The sequence below is a fragment of the Oncorhynchus keta genome, chromosome 25 (genome assembly GCF_023373465.1).
Source record: "Oncorhynchus keta strain PuntledgeMale-10-30-2019 chromosome 25, Oket_V2, whole genome shotgun sequence".
Taxonomy (NCBI): domain Eukaryota; kingdom Metazoa; phylum Chordata; class Actinopteri; order Salmoniformes; family Salmonidae; genus Oncorhynchus; species Oncorhynchus keta.
Window position 1 is genome coordinate 14,103,477 of NC_068445.1, and position 19,327 is coordinate 14,122,803.

Sequence of the window (19,327 nt, forward strand, 5' to 3'; positions counted from 1 at the left end):
AGCTCTTTTCATTTCAACCATGCGTCACAATCAGACAGGTTCTACGACAGTGCACAGTCCGGTATCGGTGTGTGACATACCTTCATGCTGCCGCTGGCCTGATTCTCTGGACAGCGGGGACCCTCTGTGAGAAGGCCCAGTGTAGGGAGCCCTCATGCCACCCTTGTGTTCCTCGTAGCCAACGGGGCTGTGGTGGGCCTTGCCACCCTGATCGCCCCCCATGGCCAGAGGCGAGGAGCGAGCCATGGAGCTGGCCGTGCTGACCACAGCGCTGGGCCGACCCTTAGGACCTTCCTCGTAGCGGCCCCGCTGCTCAGGCCCCCGCATCTCCAGGTGAGGGGGCATGCTGTAGTGGGAGCGCGGGGAGCTGGCGATGATGGAACGAACGTCATGCCCCTTCCTTAAGCCACCCTGCTCCTGCTTCATTGGAGCACCCTGAAAAAAAGGAAACACTGAATATCTCTACCAACAGGGACTTGTCTTGCTTTTATTTCCCTGAGGCACAGTGCATCTACAGTGTGGCGTTCCTCTCACCTGTGCTATGATGCCATCTTTGCCAGCCTTGGCCATCATCATGCCTTCGGGCATCTGTCGGAGCTCCTCTCTGGGAATGAGGTGGATGGATCGGCCCCCTTCCTTCACGGTGGGCACCATGCTGTCTCGGCCCTTCATGGGGTCAGCCATCTGGCTAGGCCCTCGGGGCGGGGAGCCCTCTCTCTTCATCTGCTTGGGCTCTCGCCTCATGTAGCCATCCTGGGGTTCCAGGTGACGGGGGATACCTGGGGGGAAGAGGAGGAGGAACACAAATGCACAGGAGTTCAAATTTGAAGTCAGACTGGAACTTTATTGACAATTGACTTCTCTTGAGCGATTGTTCAACTAGGCGATGCAGTGATTGTACTACAACCCTGATGCAGTGACTAGGATAACACAGTGTATGGAATAATTACCCTGTGAAATGGAACCACGGATGTGGTGGGTCGGGTGTGGGCTGTCTCTCTCATGGGGCATGGCTCTACCCATCAGACCTGAAGTATGTGGGGGAGTGAAGAAAGAGTAGCATTTTTTTGTCCATGTAGGACTCTAGGTCTATGTAAGTACATGCTAGAGCTCTTAGAGGGTAGCGGACTCCTCAACTTACCCTCACAGTTGGCTGCAGACAGAGAGTCCCTCATGGGCAGCCCCCTGGAGATCCCTCCCTCCATGACATCATAGGGGCGCTTCAGCCCCAAGATCTCCCCAGGCTGGCCCCGGCCGTCTTCTTTAGGGTTCTGAGAGGGTAGGCCTGAGGAGAACACGCCACAAACAACAGTCAACAGGGCATTGAGAGGCGGTTTTAACTCTTCAAGACTAAAGGCGATGCCTCTGTTCCTGTTGTTACAGTAAGCAAAAAGTTTGGGGCCACTTAGAAATGTCCTTGTTTTTGAAAGAAAAGCACATTTTTGGTCCATTAAAATAACATCAAATTGATCAGAAATACAGTGTAGACATTGTTAATGTTGTAAAGGACCATTGTTGTGGGAAACGGCTGATTTTCTATGGTATATCTACATAGGCCCATTATCAGCAACCATCACTCCTGTGTTCCAATGGCATGTTGTGTTAGCTAATCAAAGTTGATCATTTTAAAAGGCTAATTGATCATTAGAAAACCACAGGTGAAAACTGTTGTAATGATTAAAGAAGCAATAAAGTATTTGGAGCATCAGCATTTGTGGGTTCGATTACAGGCTCAAAATGGCCAGAAACAAAGATATTTCTTCTGAAACTCGTTAATCTATTCTTGTTCTGAGAAATGAAGGCTATTCCATGCGAGAAATTGGCAAGAAACTTAAGATCTCGTACAATGCTGTGTACTACTCCCTTCACAGACAGCGCAAACTGTCTCTAACCAGAATAGAAAGAGGAGTGGGAGGCCCCGGTGCACAACTGGGGAAGAAGACAAGTACATTAGTGTGTCTAGTTTGAGAAACAGACGCCTCACAAGTCCTGAACTGGCAGCTTCATAAAATAGTACCTGCAAAACACCAAACTAGACACTAATGTACTTGTCCTCTTGCTCAAGGACCGTTTTATTGCTTCTTTAATAAGAAACAACCAATTTCAGCTGTGCTAACAATTGCAAAAGGGTTTTCTAATGATCAATTAGCCTTTTACAATGATCAACATGGATTAGCTAAGATAACGTGCCATTGGAACACAGGAGTGATGGTTGCTGATAATGGGCCTCTGTACTCCTATGTAGATATACCATTTTTTTTTAAATCCAGCTACAATAGTCATTTACAACATTAATATTGTCTACGCTGTATTTCTGATCAATTTGATGTTATTTTAATGGACAAAACATGTGCTTTTCTTTCAAAAACAAGGACATTAAGTGACCCCAAACTTTTGAACGGTAGTGTAAGTGTAGTAGCACGGTGTTTCTAGGTTAGAGAACTGACGGTCATAGGTGAGGATGTGTCCGCTGATGCCCTCATAGACCACATGTCCTTTGGACAGGGCCTCGTCCCGCTCCCTCTCTGCCCTGCTGGGATTGTCTTCCGTGATCAGACGGGTTATGGTCCCCTTGTACAGAACGTCAGCCGGGGTGCCCTGTGGAGGGAGGGACAAACGCAGAGGAACACAACAGCCAATCACCCCACAAGATACAGCAGATGTCAGTTTAACTCTTTCATTGCTCGTTGTTGTAAGATGCATATTTGTCCTGAATGTTCTTTGTTTATTGTGACGATGATTAAGATCATACGGATGGTTTATCGCTCGCTGATGCCAATCGGAGAATTGTGTGGCAATTGTTGTTATGCGCGTGGATGTCACATTATGATTCAACGACAACAGAGATTTTTGTCCTGACCGCTGCTGCAACAGAGCCCGCACGCTAAACAAATTGAATTGCTCACTACTATACCAGCGGCAGCCTAGTCACATAAGTCTCAGACAATAACCCCCACACACACTCTGCAGTGCCAACACCAGGTGACAGAATGGCAGCAGCGGGTTTGGTCAGGGCTATTGAGTCATGTCTCTGGCACACTTTCAGTGCGAGTCAGATTTGCGCCATGGCTAGTGGGGGTTTACGTAAGCCTGCTGGGAGGCTGAGAGAGAGAGAGCGCGCACAGGCCTGCCTGCCCCCCACCCCAAAACACCTTTCATGAACTAACACTTTTCTACTCACCCTTACTAGCGCGGACTTTTGCTCCTTTATTGAGGGAAAATGTACTTACTATGACTGTGTTGTGGGTGTCCCTCCTAGCTGCCTTAAATTAAATGCACTAATTGTACATCGCTCTGCTTAATGACTAAAATGTACGTCAAATGATATTCGGGGGGATAGTGCCATCAGAAGCCAGACCACAAGTGGAGGGGGTTGGGGGGGTGGCTCGTCTCACAGGATCGAGTGGCCTTGACAAACACCCTTCCTATCTCCCCTCAGCATCCAATGTCATCAAGGGAGATGCGAGAGACCTACGCACCCGATGCCGCAAAGCTTATCTGTACACACACACACACCTCATTGACAGATAGGCTTTCACTCTGCCTAGCAGTCAGCTAGACAAACAAAGGAGCCGCCGTGCGACATCCCCACCCACTCTGATTATATACGAACTCTCACCTTTCCCTCAGTTATCTATCTGGGCACATATAATCTCATCCCATTTCCAGGCCAGTTGGCTGAGGGAGTTATTACATCAGGCTGAAGACCGTGCGTATCAGTGACGGGGCTTAGCGAGTGGAGAGAGTAAACAGATAAATCAAGTAGGGAACAGACATGGTACAGTGTGTACCTGTTGCTAGGGCGACAGGGAGCAGTCAGAGCCACGGTTATGTCACACCAGTCAGGATCAGCAGTGAGATCCTGCCTGCCTGTTGCCACAGCCTTTACCCAACCTAACTTTCCAGCCTGGGCTCATAACCTCTCAACACGCCTGTGTCGTTGTCCTCGTTTCATTTGGAGACGTACAATAAACAGCCCGGTGAGAATTTTAGGCCAAAGCTGTTAGTCATGGTAATAAGTACGGCCCAGTTAGCAGAAGCACAGCGTTGTGGTCGGTGTGTTGCTCTTACCTGGGTGATGGAGCCTCCTCGGTAGGAGATGGGAGAGTCCTGGTGAACTCTGGTCCCAGGGATGCCCTTCGTGATGCTGCCCCCCTGCACCGCTGGCATGGACCCTGCAAATTCAACACATCCAGGAGAACAAAGTCAGGGCTTTACACTGGCATGGAGGTCTGTTTCTGTTTATAACAGAGCAGAGAATCCGTATGAGCAGAGAACAGTGTACCGACAGATGGGTGTGTAGTGTATCTAGCTGTGGACTCACCACGTCCAGCGTTGGCGTCGTGGGGCGCCCCCTGCGTGGACAGGTTCTCTGCCTGGGAGGACGAGCACCGCGGGGACAGCTGCTCCTGCTTCACCACAGGGTAGGGACCTGGTGTGTGCGAGTCAGAGGGGTACAGTGTGAGATGAGAGCAGAGAGGAGAGTGTGTCAGTGCAGAAAGCCCAGGACACCCAAACGGAGAATTGAAGCTTAGGACAAGAAGAGGGCAACTCACCAGCAAACCAAGGCTGGGAATGCTGCACCCACTCCAGACACTTGGACTCACCCACTTTCCTCTGATCCATCCAGGACAAACCCATCTGTGCAGGGGGCATCTTCCCATGGTCCATCCCGTGAGCCGGGCTATGAAGCTGCACTGGGGTTCCCTGTGAACCACACAGCAACAACAGTGAGCATAGTGCATGGCAACACTACATTCACTTCCCCAAATCTAAATGGGTGCTATGGTTCTCTGGAGAAACGTTAGTGTACTGTACCTGTGTGATAGACCCCCCTGGCTTGTTGGAGGAGATGAGAGGGGGTGGCTCTGGCATGTGGAGGGGGCGCACCGCTGCCAACCTGATGCCATCCTGCTGCAGACCAGGGGGTCCAGAGTGGCCAACCTGTTGGAAAGCTGAGATCACAGACAGATACTTTTATATGCATACAAATATAGACAGGGCAGGATTTGATAGGAAATAATAAGTATAAGGAGATTGGCTAAGGAGAGCGCAAAGCAAGGGGACATAACAGTGAAATGGGAGCTGGCACCTGAACTACAGGGGATGAGGGCCTGATGATGCAGCCCTGAGGACAACAAATTCAACAAACATTTCCCAACAAAGTACGGTATGGGAGCCCTTGTGGTTAGAGAGGGCTTGTAGTGGGACTCACATGAGTTATAGTGGAGCAGGTGTTGATCATGGCTGAGCTTGGCCATGTCTCGAGGGGACATTGGGTAGGGGGACATGACAGGCCGGCCCAGGGTAGTGGCCCTCAGGTCCTCTGGCCCCACCGCCTGCTTCTTAGGGTCTCCGTGAGGAGAGAAGGCCCGGGACTTATCTGTAAGACGGGACACACAAACACACACTCAGCAACTAGCCAATACTGGCCCTTACCAACACTGTCTGGAAGCCGAGAGCCATCCCTTGGCCAGCACTAGCTTGTTATGCTCCTCCTTATCATCATCATAGCAAGGAGCGCAGCCAGCCACACAGCAACGCTGCTCCACACAGCCATCCCTTGTGTTTAGAGTACAAACACACTGCCAAAACCCATTGCTAGTGTTTAGTGTACACACACACAGTCAAACCCCGCTAAGGAAGTGAATTTAGCTAGGCGTGTGTTGGCCGAAGGGGTATGAGTTAGGGATAGAGCAGGGCGGGGTGTGAACCTACGTAATCCGTGAAGTAGAGTCTGCAGCCACCTCTCGTTGCCTTCCAGCTCTGCAGGGACACAGACATACTGCAGCTGATCACATACCCGGTACTCACATCATCACACTCATACATACACTCACACATGTCCATGTGACTCGAATCCCTACACACACAGGCTACCTCCTCAGTTTACTGTATTGCGACTCACACAGAACACCGCCCCCCCCCTTGCCACTGGGCTGTGTTTTCTCCAGGGCTCATAACAATAGGAGATCCTCCGTAGTTATAGGCCTTGGTCCCGGGTTACCTCGGCTTCTTTAAGGGCCCCAGATGGAAACTCTTCAGTTCCTCCTGTGTCAACATCTTCTAAATAAGACTAGGTCTAGACAGGTCTAGCAATTAACATGGAGCACAACTCTCAAAGGATATCCAAGACTAAACTCAACAACCCGACACAGATCCCACTGCACGGGGATACCAAAGATCAATACCAGCACAACACCAAACAGTGTAGAACTGACATAATCCCCCTCAAATCAGCACATAGCCTAATAATCTAGAACCAAGGGAGTTGGGTTTAGACTGAGCAGAAGGATGAGAGGAGCTGAAAAGAGAGAGCGAGAGAGAGCGAGAGAGAGAGAGAACGAGAGAGACCGAGAGAGAGAACGAGAGAGAGAGACCGAGAGAGAGCGAGTGAGGGAGAGCTGGTGTTCGTACCGTCCTTGTCGCTGGTGGAGGGGCTGCGTGGGCGGACACGGGGGCTGCTGACGTTATGGGGGTCTCTGTCACCCTGCGCTGGGTAAGGGTGCTGTTTGCTGGGCTGACCTGCATGCTGCTGCTGCTTGGCCTCCTGGGAGGACTCTCCGTGGGCCATGGTGATCTGCTGCTGGTAGAGAGCCAGGGCATGGGGGGGCAGCACGGCCTTACCAACCCCACCCCGCGGGCCACTCTCCGGGATCTGGGGCATCTGCATAAACAGTAGAGAGAGGCACCGTGAGTAGCTGATACACATACAAACACTAACCGTACACACATCCAGTGACCCTATTCCTCTTATTGTTTTCCTTAATGTCTGGCATCTTGTACCTCCTCTGGGTCAATCTATCCCATCTGCTCCAGATGGCCTGCTTATCTAATACAAATATGTCTTTATCATTTTACCCACCATGTTGTTATCTGTGGAAGCAGCAGTATTGTCATTACAGGAGGGCTGGCCATAATACTACTGACAGGGGTAGAATGACCAGGCTAGACTTATCTAAGGATGTATATGTGACTGTATACCAGGCTGGACTTATCTAAGGATGTATATGTGACTGTATACCAGGCTGGACTTATCTAAGGATGTATATGTGACTGTTTACCAGGCTGGACTTATCTAAGGATTTATATGTGACTGTTTACCAGGCTGGACTTATCTAAGGATTTATATGTGACTGTTTACCAGGCTGGACTTATCTAAGGATGTATATGTGACTGTTTACCAGGCTGGACTTATCTAAGGATGTATATGTGACTGTTTACCCGGCTGGACTTATCTAAGGATTTATATGTAACTGTTTACCAGGCTGGACTTATCTAAGGATGTATATGTGACTGTTTACCAGGCTGGACTTATCTAAGGATTTATATGTGACTGTATACCAGGCTGGACTTATCTAAGGATGTATATGTGACTGTTTACCAGGCTGGACTTATCTAAGGATGTATATGTGACTGTTTACCAGGCTGGACTTATCTAAGGATTTATATGTGACTGTTTACCAGGTTGGACTTATCTAAGGATTTATATGTGACTGTTTACCAGGCTGGACTTATCTAAGGATTTATATGTGACTGTATACCAGGCTGGACTTATCTAAGGATTTATATGTGACTGTTTACCAGGCTGGACTTATCTAAGGATTTATATGTGACTGTTTACCAGGCTGGACTTATCTAAGGATGTATATGTGACTGTTTACCAGGCTGGACTTATCTAAGGATTTATATGTGACTGTTTACCAGGCTGGACATATCTAAGGATTTATATGTGACTGTTTACCAGGCTGGACTTATCTAAGGATGTATATGTGACTGTTTACCAGGCTGGACTTATCTAAGGATTTATATGTGACTGTTTACCCGGCTGGACTTATCTAAGGATGTATATGTGACTGTTTACCCGGCTGGACTTATCTTAGGATGTATATGTGACTGTTTACCAGGCTGGACTTATCTAAGGATTTATATGTGACTGTTTACCCGGCTGGACTTATCTAAGGATGTATATGTGACTGTTTACCAGGCTGGACTTATCTTAGGATGTATATGTGACTGTTTACCAGGCTGGACTTATCTAAGGATGTATATGTGACTGTTTACCAGGCTGGACTTATCTTAGGATGTATATGTGACTGTTTACCAGGCTGGACTTACAGTTGAAGTCAGCAAAGGACCATGTGAAGATGCTGGAGGAAACAGGTACAAAAGTATCTATATCTACAGTAAAACAAGTCATATATCGACATAACCTGAAAGGCCTCTCAACAAGGAGGAAGCCAGTGCTCCAAAACCGCCATAAAAAAAAGCCAGACTACGGTTTGCAACTGCACATGGGGACAAAGGTCGTACGTACTCTTTGGAGAAATTGAAGTAACATCTCAAGACATCAGTCAGGAAGTTAAAGCTTGGTTGCAAATGGGTCTTCCAAGTGGATAATGATCCCAAGCATACTTCCAAAGCGGTGACAAAATGGCTTAAGGACAACAAAGTCAAGGTATTGGAGTGGCCATCACAAAGCCCTGACCTCAATCCTATAGAACATTTGGGCAGAACTGAAAAAGCGTGTGATGTGTGAGCAAGGAGGCCTACAAACCTGACTCAGTTACACCAGCTCTGTCAGGAGGAATGGGCCAAAATTCACCCAACTTATTGTGGGGAGCTTTTGGAAGGCTACCCAAAACGTTTGCCCTAAGTTTAACAATTTAAAGGTAATGCTACCAAATACTAATGGAGTGTATGTAAACTTCTGACCCACTGGGAATGTGATGAAAGAAATAAAAGCTGAAATAAATAATTCTCTCTACTATTATTCATTCTTAAAATAAAGTGGTGATCCTAACTGACCTAAGACAGGGAATTTTTACTAGGAATAAATGTCAGGAATTGCGAAAAACTTCCGACTTCAATTGTATATGTGACTGTATACCAGACTGGACTTATACATTTACATTTACATTTAAGTCATTTAGCAGACGCTCTTATCCAGAGCGACTTACAAACTAAATCCTTAGTTAAGTGACTGTATACCAGGCTGGCTCTCATATGCTCTCCAAGGATGGAGAAGACTAAGATACAGGTTGCAGGGCCTGGCAACAGTGTGTAAAGAGACGAGGGGTTAAGTGGTAAGACTCACAATAGGGGGGATGGCCGCAGCCCTCTGTTTGAGCTGCTTCAGGTCCATGGGCTTCTGCAGGGGGGAGGAGATGACCCCATCATGAGCATAGTTTAGGAGGCTGGGCCGGTTTGGGGACGTCATCCTGGAGAGAGAAATAAAAAATGAGGGAATGAAGAGGAGGAAGGAACGAGAGAGAGCGAAGGGGAGGAGGGAGGAGAGCGCGAGAGAAAAGGAGAGCAAAAGATTGTGAAAGAAAGCGAGAAAAAGAGTGGAGTGTGAGAGAATGAGAGAGAGAGAGAGTAAGAGAGAGCACGAGAGAGAGCGCGAGAGAAAGCGCAGGCCAGAGAGCGCACGTGAGAAAGCGCTCGCGAGAGAGAGCAAGCGCTGGAGTCAGAGCGCGAGCCAGAGCCCACAGGAGAAAGATCGAGCTAGAGCTCCCGCAAGAGAGCGAGAGAAAAAGAATGAGGGAGGTAACTAGAACACTTTCTCATTCAGTAGCCTGCCAATGGATGTACCACACATTCCTTAATATGGCCATAGCCGGGCTTTTCTTATTTACTTTTCCCATAAACACGGATTGACCCTGAGCAGAACCTCGCACTATGAAAACACAAATAGAGCAGAGGGTCTGACTGCTTTTCCATCCCACGAGCCCAACCACCCATCCCCTACTCACAGATACACACATAAAAACACACACAGATACTCCGGAACACCCACACACCCAATGAGAGAAACTGGGGCGCGCACACACACTCCCTCCCATTGTTTGCTTTGGCACAGAGGGCAACGTTCCCCTAGGCTCTGCCAATACATGCAGTCTGCTGTCATGGAAAAATCTGAACAAATACTCTGCAGGACGAATCCCCACTTCTGTCAGCCCACATCTTTGACACACACATTGCGTCTGCAGGCAGGCACGCACACACAAACATCTTAGAACTTGGACTATAAACCGAAAAATATCAACATCGACCCAACCGGCCATTTAGAGGACATTTTACTGATATTGATAATGATAATAAGTTGCCTAAAATAAATCTGTGAATATAGGCAATTGCTAACGGGACAATTGAGCTACAGCATTCAAAGCAGTAGTAGTGGGTTAAGGGTAATACACTGAACAAAAATATAAACGCAACATGTAAAGTGTTGGTCCCATTTTTCATGAGCTGAAATAAAATATGCCAGAAATGCTCCATATGCACAAAAAGCTTACTTCTCTCAAATGTTGTGCACAAATTTGTTCACATCCCTGTTAGTGAGCATTTCTCCTTTGCCAAGATAATCCATCTACAGATGTGGCATATCAAGAAGCTGATTCAATAGCATGATCATTACACAGGTGAACCTTGTGCTGCACACTGCCCTATCCCATCTGGACAAGAGGAATACCTATGCAAGAATGCTGTTAATTGAATCTAGCTCAGCATTCAACACCATAGTACCCTCCAAGCTCATCGTTAAGCTCTGAGCCCCGCCCTGTGCAAGTGGTGAAGGTAGGAAACAACACCTCTACATCGGCCCACATGGATGCGTTCTCAGCCCCTTCCTGTACCCCCTGTTCACCCATGACTGCGTGGCCACGCATGACTCCAACTCAATCATCAAGCTTGCAGACGACGCAACAGTTGTAGGCCTGATTACCAACAATGACAATACAGGAGGAGGTGAGGGCCCTGGGAGTGTGGTGCCAGGAAAATAACCTCTCACTCAACATCAACAAAAGGAGATGATCGTGGACTTCAGTAAAAAGCAGAGGGAGCACCCCCCTATCCACAGAACCACAGTGGAGAAGGTGGAAAGCTTAAAGTTCCTTGGCGTACATATAACTGACAAACTGAAATGGTCCACCCACACATACAGTGTGGTGAAGAATGTACAACAGCGCCTCTTCAACCTCAGGAGGCTGAAGAAATTTGGCTTGGCACCTAAAACCCTCAAACTTTTACAGATGCATCATCGAGAGCATCCTGTCGGGCTGTGCCACCGCCTGGTACGGCAACTGCACCGCCTACAACCGTAGGGCTCTCCAGAGGGTGGTGCGGTCTGCCCAACGCATCACTGCGGGCAAGGTACCTGCCCTCCAGAACACCTACAGCACCCGATGTCACAGGAAGGCCAAAAAGATCATCAAGGACAACAACCACCTGAGCCACTGCCTGTTCACCCCGCTATCATCCAGAAGGCGAGGTCAGTACAGGTGCATCAAAGCTGGGACTGAAAGACTGAAAAACAGCTTTGATCTCAAGGACATCAGACTGTTAAATAACCATTACTAGCACAGCCTCTAATGTGCTAGTAATGGTTATTTAACAGTCTGATGTCCTTGAGATCAAAGCTGTTTTTCAGTCTCTTATATACATAGACTTGAAATCACTGGCCACTTTAATAGTGTTAACATATTTTGCATTACTCATCTCATATGTATATACTGTACTCTATACTATCTACTGTATCTTAGTCTATGCCGCTCTGACATGGTATATATTCTTAAATCCATTCCTTTACTTTAGAATGTGTGTATTGTTAGATATTACTGTACTTTTGGAGCTAGAAACACAGCATTTTGCTACACCCGAAATAACATCTGCTAAACACATGTATGTGACAAATAAAATTAGATTTCATTTATTTATTTCTGACTTTATATGAACTGCAACTCAGTGAAATCTTTGATATTGTTGCATGTTGCGTTTATATTTTTGGTCAGTACATTAAAAAGTAACTGTGGTGCACTTTGTTAAAAACTTAGCGTTCAATTTATCGTTATCGTGATAGCTCAGATTATTTAGCAGGACAGGGAATGTTGTCCATGTCACCTAGCTCTAGTACATATGCACACACCCACAAAGGCCTTAGGAGTTAATGGTTGATGATAGTTGTAGAGTATTGCCACAAATTACCTGACAACTAAGGGCCTGCAACCCCTCCACCCAGCCCGAGCCCGTCACCTGCAACCACTCCACCCAGCCCCGAACCCTTCACCTGCAACCCCTCCACCCAGCCCCGAACCCTTCACCTGCAACCCCTCCACCCAGCCCCGAACCCTTCACCTGCAACCCCTCCACCCAGCCCCGAACCCTTCACCTGCAGCCCCTCCACCCAGCCCCGAGCCCTTCACCTGCAACCCCTCCACCCAGCCCCAAGCCCTTCACATGCAACCCCTCCACCCAGCCCCGAGCCCTCTACCTGTAACCCCTTCACCTGCAACCACTCCACCCAGCCCTTCACCTGCAACCCCTCCACCCAGCCCGAACCCTTCACCTGCAACCCCTCCACCCAGCCCCGAACCCTTCACCTGCAACCACTCCTCCCAGCCCGAGCCCTTTACCTGCAACCACTCCACCCAGCCCGAACCCTTCACCTGCAACCCCTCCACCCAGCCCCGAACCCTTCACCTGCAACCACTCCACCCAGCCCGAGCCCTTCACCTGCAACCCCTCCACCCAGCCCTGAACCCTTCACCTGCAACCCCTCCACCCAGCACGAACCCCGAATCCTTCACCTGCAACCCCTCCATCCAGCCCGAGCCCTTCACCTGCAACCCCTCCACCCAGCCCCGAGCCCTTCACCTGCAACCCCTCCACCCAGCCCCAAGCCCTTCACCTGCAACCCCTCCACCCAGCCCCGAGCCCTCTACCTGTAACCTCTTCACCTGCAACCCCTTCACCTGCAACCCCTCCACCCAGCCCCGAGCCCTTCACCTGCAACCCCTCCACCCAGCCCCAAGCCCTTCACCTGCAATCCCTCCACCCAGCCCCGAGCCCTCTACCTGTAACCTCTCCACCTGCAACCCCTCCACCCAGCCCCGAGCCCTTCACCTGCAACCCCTCCACCCAGCCCCAAGCCCTTCACCTGCAACTCCTCCACCCAGCCTCGAGCCCTCTACCTGTAACCTCTTCACCTGCAACCCCTTCACCTGCAACCCCTCCACCCAGCCCGAGCCCTTCACCTGCAACCCCTCCACCCAGCCCCAAGCCCTTCACCTGCAACCCCTCCACCCAGCCTCGAGCCCTCTACCTGTAACCTCTTCACCTGCAACCCCTTCACCTGCAACCCCTCCACCCAGCCCGAGCCCTTCACCTGCAACCCCTCCACCCAGCCCCGAGCCCTTCACCTGCAACCCCTCCACCCAGCCCCGAACCCTTCACCTGCAACCCCTCCACCCAGCCCTGAGCCCCCACCTGCATACCCTCCACCCAGCCCTGCGCCCTCACCTGGAACCCCCTCCACCCAGCCCTGAGCTCCCACCTGCAACCCCCTCCACCCAGCACTGAGCTTCCACCTGCAACCCCTACAACCAGCCCCGAGCCTCAACCTGCAACCTTCTCCACCCAATTCTGCTCCCCCACCTGGAAACCCCTGCACCCAGCCCCCACCTGCAACCAACCCACCCAGCCCTGAGCCCCCACCTGCAACCCCTCTACCCAGCCCTGAGCCTCCACCTGCAACCCCTCTACCCAGCCCTGAGCCTCCACCTGCAACCCCTCTACCCAGCCCTGAGCCCCCACCTGCAACCCCTACAACCAGCCCCGAGCCCCGAGCCTCAACCTGCAACCCCCCTCCACCCAGCCCTGCTCCCCCACCTGGAACCCCCTGCACCCAGCCCCAAGCCCTTCACCTGCAACCCCTCCACCCAGCCCGAGCCCTCTACCTGTAACCTCTTCACCTGCAACCCCTTCACCTGCAACCCCTTCACCTGCAACCCCTCCACCCAGCCCGAGCCCTTCACCTGCAACCCTCCACCAAGCCCTGCGCCCCCACCTGCAACCCCCTCCACCCAGCCCTGAGCCCCCACCTGCATACCCTCCACCCAGCCCTGCGCCCTCACCTGGAACCCCCTCCACCCAGCCCTGAGCTCCCACCTGCAACCCCAACAACCAGTCCTGAGCCCCCAACTGCAACCCCTACAACCAGCCCTGAGCCCCCACCTGCAACCCCTACAACCAGCCCCGAACCTCAACCTGCAACCTTCTCCACCCAATTCTGCTCCCCCACCTGGAACCCCCTGCACCCAGCCCTCACCTGCAACCACCCCACCCAGCCCTGAGCCCCCACCTGCAACCCCTCTACCCAGCCCTGAGCCTCCACCTGCAACCCCTCTACCCAGCCCTGAGCCCCCACCTGCAACCCCTACAACCAGCCCCGAGCCCCGAGCCTCAACCTGCAACCCCCTCCACCCAGCCCTGCTCCCCCACTTGGAACCCCTGCACCCAGCCCCCACCTGCAACCACCCCACCCAGCCCTGAGCCCCCACCTGCAACCCCTCTACCCAGCCCTGAGCCCTCACCCAGACCTAAGCCCCTACCTGTTCTTCTCGGTGTTCTCCGACTCCTCCACCTCATCAGCGCTGCAGGTGGCGCTAGAGTCACTGTCTGCATGGGAGCCAGTCTTGGGCTCGTGGTCCCTCTTGGAGCTCTTGGAGGAGCTCTTGCTCTCCTCTGCCTCTGCAGTGGGGGGCTTTCTGTCTCCGTCTGTGGATTCACTGGGTAGCTCCTTGCTACCCTCCCCTGCTTCAGTCTTCACCTCCTGCTTGATGGCCTTGTCCCCGTCTCCTGGGGGCTTTTCATCTCCTCCCTGGACCATGTGGGAGCCTGAGGCCTCCTTGTCCCCAGGTTTGGAGCCAGCCTTGGCCCTACCGCCACCCTCCTCTTTAGCCTTGCTGTCCTCAGAGGAACGCGGAGAGGGCAGGCTCTCTGTGTCTGAGCTGTTGTTAGCCCCACCTGATACAGGAGAGAGAGGAGAGTGAGATAGAGAGTGAGCACGTGAGAGACAAAGGGAAGACCGCATATATTATATGGGCTGTCTGGCTAGGTAGTAACCTACAGTAAATCCTGTTATATCCTCTTGTCCTCTTTCACTCCGATCCCTCTCCCCCCTCTCTTGTGCCCCTTCTTTCTCTGAAACCAGATTTATAAAGTGCCACTTTTACACCTAATCAGGTTTCACTGTACAATGAGGGAGAACACAAAACCCAATTGTGATGAAGGAAATCCCCTGGGGCTTCCCAGCTCTATTATGGTAACAGACTATTGGTGATTGTGTATCAACAAACTACTCCTGTACATTATTCCCAGGGTCCAATAATGTTCTCCATGGTTACTAGAATGACGAGGCATAACAGTCTCGTGAATTCGGTCTAAAGTGAGTCGATGGTCCGTTATCAACCCGGTATTTAAATGAGTTGACCAGAAATATGAGCAATCAGCCAGGGTCCAACAGAAAATTCTAGAATTTACACAAAAAAAAATTGAATTTTGCTAGGCAGACTGCTTCTGTAAATGTTTGCGACAGAGCAAACAACTACTTAAATAATTTATCTAATGTCTTAGCTATACGTTTCTCATTCCCATACGCCCACGTGGTCAGTCTGTCTTTCTATTCTCACATCCAACTCCATGTTCAACACACACATTCTTGTGATGCTGTTAAAAGTCCTTGTTGCACTACATTCATTCTCCCTTCGGCATTCTAAATCAAGGAACACTGCCATCACATGATATCACCATAAAGTTATTACCTTCAAATTGATTGAAAATGGTTTCATAAACTAGTCTTAAAGTGTACATGGCTGCTTTCTGATCAGTGAGTGATTGTGAGTTTGAGTATTGTGACAGTGCTTTAAGACTGTTGGTATACTGACAATGGAGTCCCTGTCCTCTATGACGTTGATTATTGTAGTGTGTGTGTGTGTTGTTCCTACCTTCTCCATCCTCGGGAGCTTCCTCCTCGTTGCCGCTGGCCCCAGAACCCTCCATCTCCTCTTCCTCGGCAGCAGACGGAGCGCTGGCCTCTTCACTTTGTAGGGCTTTGCCTTTACGCCGCGCCTTACGCTCTCTCTCCTGGGTGAAAACCAACACACACTAAATACAGCAGGCTGGGAGCAACACACTGATAACCACGAGGTAAATGTTCCTACTGCTGTCTGGGACTTTGAGAAATGGCCTGCTTGGTTGGTGCATTACTTAGCTCAGACTATAGGTTCTCTTTCAAGTTGATCATTTAACTCAGGGATGAGCAACTCTGATCGGGGTGGGGGCTTGCGGGTCTGCGTAACCCCCCCCAACACACACTATGAGCAAAACATTTTAGTGGCCCCCCTCTTGACAGTGGAGATTAAAAAATATATATGTTTTAAAGTTCATTTTGTGCAATTCTGAATGCTTAATTATGTGTCTTTTTTGGAGGGAATTGACCTGGGGGCATTCAAAATGTTGCCAATCCCTAATCTACGTGTTGTAGAATGAAAGACAAGACATTACCGATTTCATTTTATGCTGCTGCAGAATCTCATCCAGTTTCTGCCTTTTCTTGTAGTTGAAGTAGAAGTTCTTGCACTGTGACACAGTTTTGGAGCCGACCATCTTGGCGATGGCTGACCAATTCCTACCATACTGGAGAAGACCTGGAATTAACATGGACGGGGATTAGACCACAGCACAGGCAGAACACCAAAGACTTTCGTTACATAGAATAATAATTTACATCCAATTAACTACATGAAGAATGACCACCTGTCAAACATCTGTCTGTTCAATCCAACATGAACAGACAGACACCACTACTACTACTACTCAGCAGTGTGGCTCAGTGCAATGTGCTGTTCTTAGCTGAACCTGTCCTGTCAAATCTAACTAATGACATCACTAATTGTCACCACTGGGCTGGGGTCATTCTCTGTCACATTATGTGAAAATTTGAAGTCACCCAGTTCTAGGAAAGACTGGTCCTTTACCCGGTCAACCACATGATAGCGTCTTACACAAGAGTCTGGAAGCCCTGCTGGGCACAGAGCTGCCTGGGATAGATCAACCTGTCATGGGACACACCACTCCTGCTGCTGGTGTGTGTGTGAGAAAGACCAGACCAGACAGACCAGACCAGACCAGACAGACCAGACAGACCAGACCAGACCAGACAGACCAGACCAGACAGACCAGACAGACAGACCAGACCAGAGAGAGAGCGAGAGAGAGAGCGAGAGAGTGAGAGAGTGAGAGAGAAAGAGACAAGAAAAAGAGAGAAAAAGAGCGTGTTCGAGTTGACTGCATCTGTGATGAATTGTGGGTTGATTGTGACTGACTGATAAATAATAATAAGTAGTTATTTATGATGCAAGGTGATTTGTAGATCAGTCAGTTGGCAGTCACCTGCAACGGCAGCTCCAATGTTGAACAAGCCCAATGTGTGTGTGTTTCAGTGTTTCTCCAGTAAGCTAAGGTCAGCTCATTAACAGCAGACACTATAAGGAGCTTATACCTCCCACTCGTTTCCTGTGCCAGCCTGACAGCGTCTGGCACGAGGACAGACTCACTGACGGATGTTGCGCTCTGTTATCAGTGAACATGGACCCAACAACCTCCTGGGACGACAACGGACATGGGTTTATAGGTTCCAAGATATTGCCTCGAAGCGGATGCAGTGGGACAACGATCTGACAACAACCACACGATAAGACAAGCCTTTAGGAAACACCCAGCCTGCAGCTCATATCCATCTTTAACTAAACGTTACCTCAGATTAGATATCGTACCTAAACCACGAGTGTATCAAATACAGATTACAGTACCCTCCAGGAACACGAGGAACAATAACACTTCATGGAATAGAAAGTAGAAAGAGGTGAGAGCATGTTACCACGAAGTTACTGCTTCCATGAGATTACCCATATACACGCAAACACGGCCTCAGTCCAAGTCTTGCCTGTCATATTCCCTCTCAGGGCCTTTGTGCATGGACAATCCGTCAAGAGTTAAAAAATACAAACGGTGTACTTCATTTGAAATATTCATTACAGGCATGGAAGGCAAAGCAGGAGAGATGCGAGAGAGGGAGAGAGAGAAAGGGACAGAGCCGGTCGGCTGGGCTTGTTCCAAGAGAGAGGAACACATGATTAACATCTATTAAGCTTTTACAGCCTTCTCCTTTTACAGCCCAGAGCATACAAGTCCAGCCAGACACCCTGCTACGTGTCACACCACACACTTTGCTCTACCTAGTGAACCTGAAGCAATGACACTGCAATTCTTCACTGAAAGTCAAGGGTCACTTTGTTACGACTCCATCTCACAGATCCGGTCCATTCAGTTTAACCAGAGCACAGGAACAATCCCAAGCAGCTCTAGATCCATTAGGGTCCCGGCTGGTGGACAACGCATAAGAGGAAGCAGTATCCCAATAATGAAGCTGCTGCTCAACTACAGCAGGTGGTAAACTCCCTCAACCAATCATGACCATTCATTTCCATAAGCTCCTCCCGCCTACGGCCCAATCAACACCTAGCTGGGCCGGGGAGTGAGTGTCCCCATTCTCACGTGCCTGTCACTCCAGCCGTCCCTTGTGTCCCTGGTCTGTATCACGCTATCGGCCGTCTGATCTCCGTGACGGCAGGCAGGCAGGCTGGAGCTTCCCGGTGATTCCACTCCGGAGGGGCAGAGAAAGAAAACAGCTAGGCTCCAGCTCAGTCTCCACACCCCTCCTCCTGCTGGCCTGATACTGGAGCCGGTGTCAGGTTGACATACTCCGCTCCTCGCCTCTCCCTCGCTTTTTCGTTGATCGCCCTTTGTCCCCCCCCACACGCTCTTTCTCTGTCAGGGCTAGTCCATTGCTCTCAGCCGTGTCTTTCCCCAATGGCTGCCGTCTGGGAGGACTTTCCGAGGAAAGTGGGACTGTGGGGCGGTGCTACGTGCTCAGCCTCTCTCTCTCCTCATCTGATCTCTCCTCTATCTCTCCCCGTTTACCCCTCTCACCCTCCCACTCACTCACTCGGCTAGCAGGCAGAGCTGCACACACAGACATCCACATAAACACACAAACGCATGCACTGGTACACATTCACTCGGCTTCTCTCTCACTCACTAACACATACACACAGAGCTAGTCCGAGGGTAAACAGCGAAGAGAGAAAGGCAGTGCGCGAGAGAGAGCAGCGGAGTTGAGCTAGAGCAACTAGGGGGGTTTGAGCTAGGACAATGGAGGAAAGAGAGAGAGAGAGGAGGGGAGTTGAGCTAGAGCAACTAGGGGGGTTTGAGGTAGGACAATGGAGGAAAGAGAGAGAGAGAGTTGATGTTGATACCATGAGAAAGCATAAAGGGTTTCACATTTTTACTGACTGACCTGCTTTTCATCTTGAATGTGACCCCTCTCCAGTCTAGAACAACACCGAGAGGGGGAGAGAGCGGAAGTAATACCAAAAAAAAGACGCTTCTTCCACAGCTACGGCCAATTAGGGCCTTTGCCATCTCC

The 19,327-nt window shown here is 50.1% G+C and overlaps 1 protein-coding gene across 14 annotated transcripts in view; it reads right to left on the minus strand.

Annotated features, from left to right (window-relative positions):
* The window catches only part of LOC118357847 (nuclear receptor corepressor 2-like), a 145,901-nt gene that overhangs the window by 12,433 nt on the left and 114,141 nt on the right, over positions 1-19,327 (minus strand). For 9 of the 14 annotated variants that reach the window (XM_052478720.1, XM_052478727.1, XM_052478722.1 and 6 more), the window contains exons 18-33: positions 16,345-16,487; positions 15,786-15,924; positions 14,391-14,805; positions 9,098-9,221; positions 6,418-6,667; positions 5,719-5,766; positions 5,216-5,383; positions 4,819-4,955; positions 4,557-4,707; positions 4,325-4,432; positions 4,072-4,175; positions 2,448-2,598; positions 1,142-1,285; positions 951-1,028; positions 535-779; positions 81-435 (exon numbers count right to left, since the gene is read on the minus strand). In XM_052478720.1, coding sequence (XP_052334680.1) covers positions 81-435; positions 535-779; positions 951-1,028; positions 1,142-1,285; positions 2,448-2,598; positions 4,072-4,175; positions 4,325-4,432; positions 4,557-4,707; positions 4,819-4,955; positions 5,216-5,383; positions 5,719-5,766; positions 6,418-6,667; positions 9,098-9,221; positions 14,391-14,805; positions 15,786-15,924; positions 16,345-16,487 — 2,760 coding nt within the window. The remainder of the gene's footprint in view (positions 1-80; positions 436-534; positions 780-950; positions 1,029-1,141; positions 1,286-2,447; positions 2,599-4,071; positions 4,176-4,324; positions 4,433-4,556; positions 4,708-4,818; positions 4,956-5,215; positions 5,384-5,718; positions 5,767-6,417; positions 6,668-9,097; positions 9,222-14,390; positions 14,806-15,785; positions 15,925-16,344; positions 16,488-19,327) is intronic. The other 5 variants (XM_052478728.1, XM_052478731.1, XM_052478726.1 and 2 more) reach the window with 3 other exon arrangements.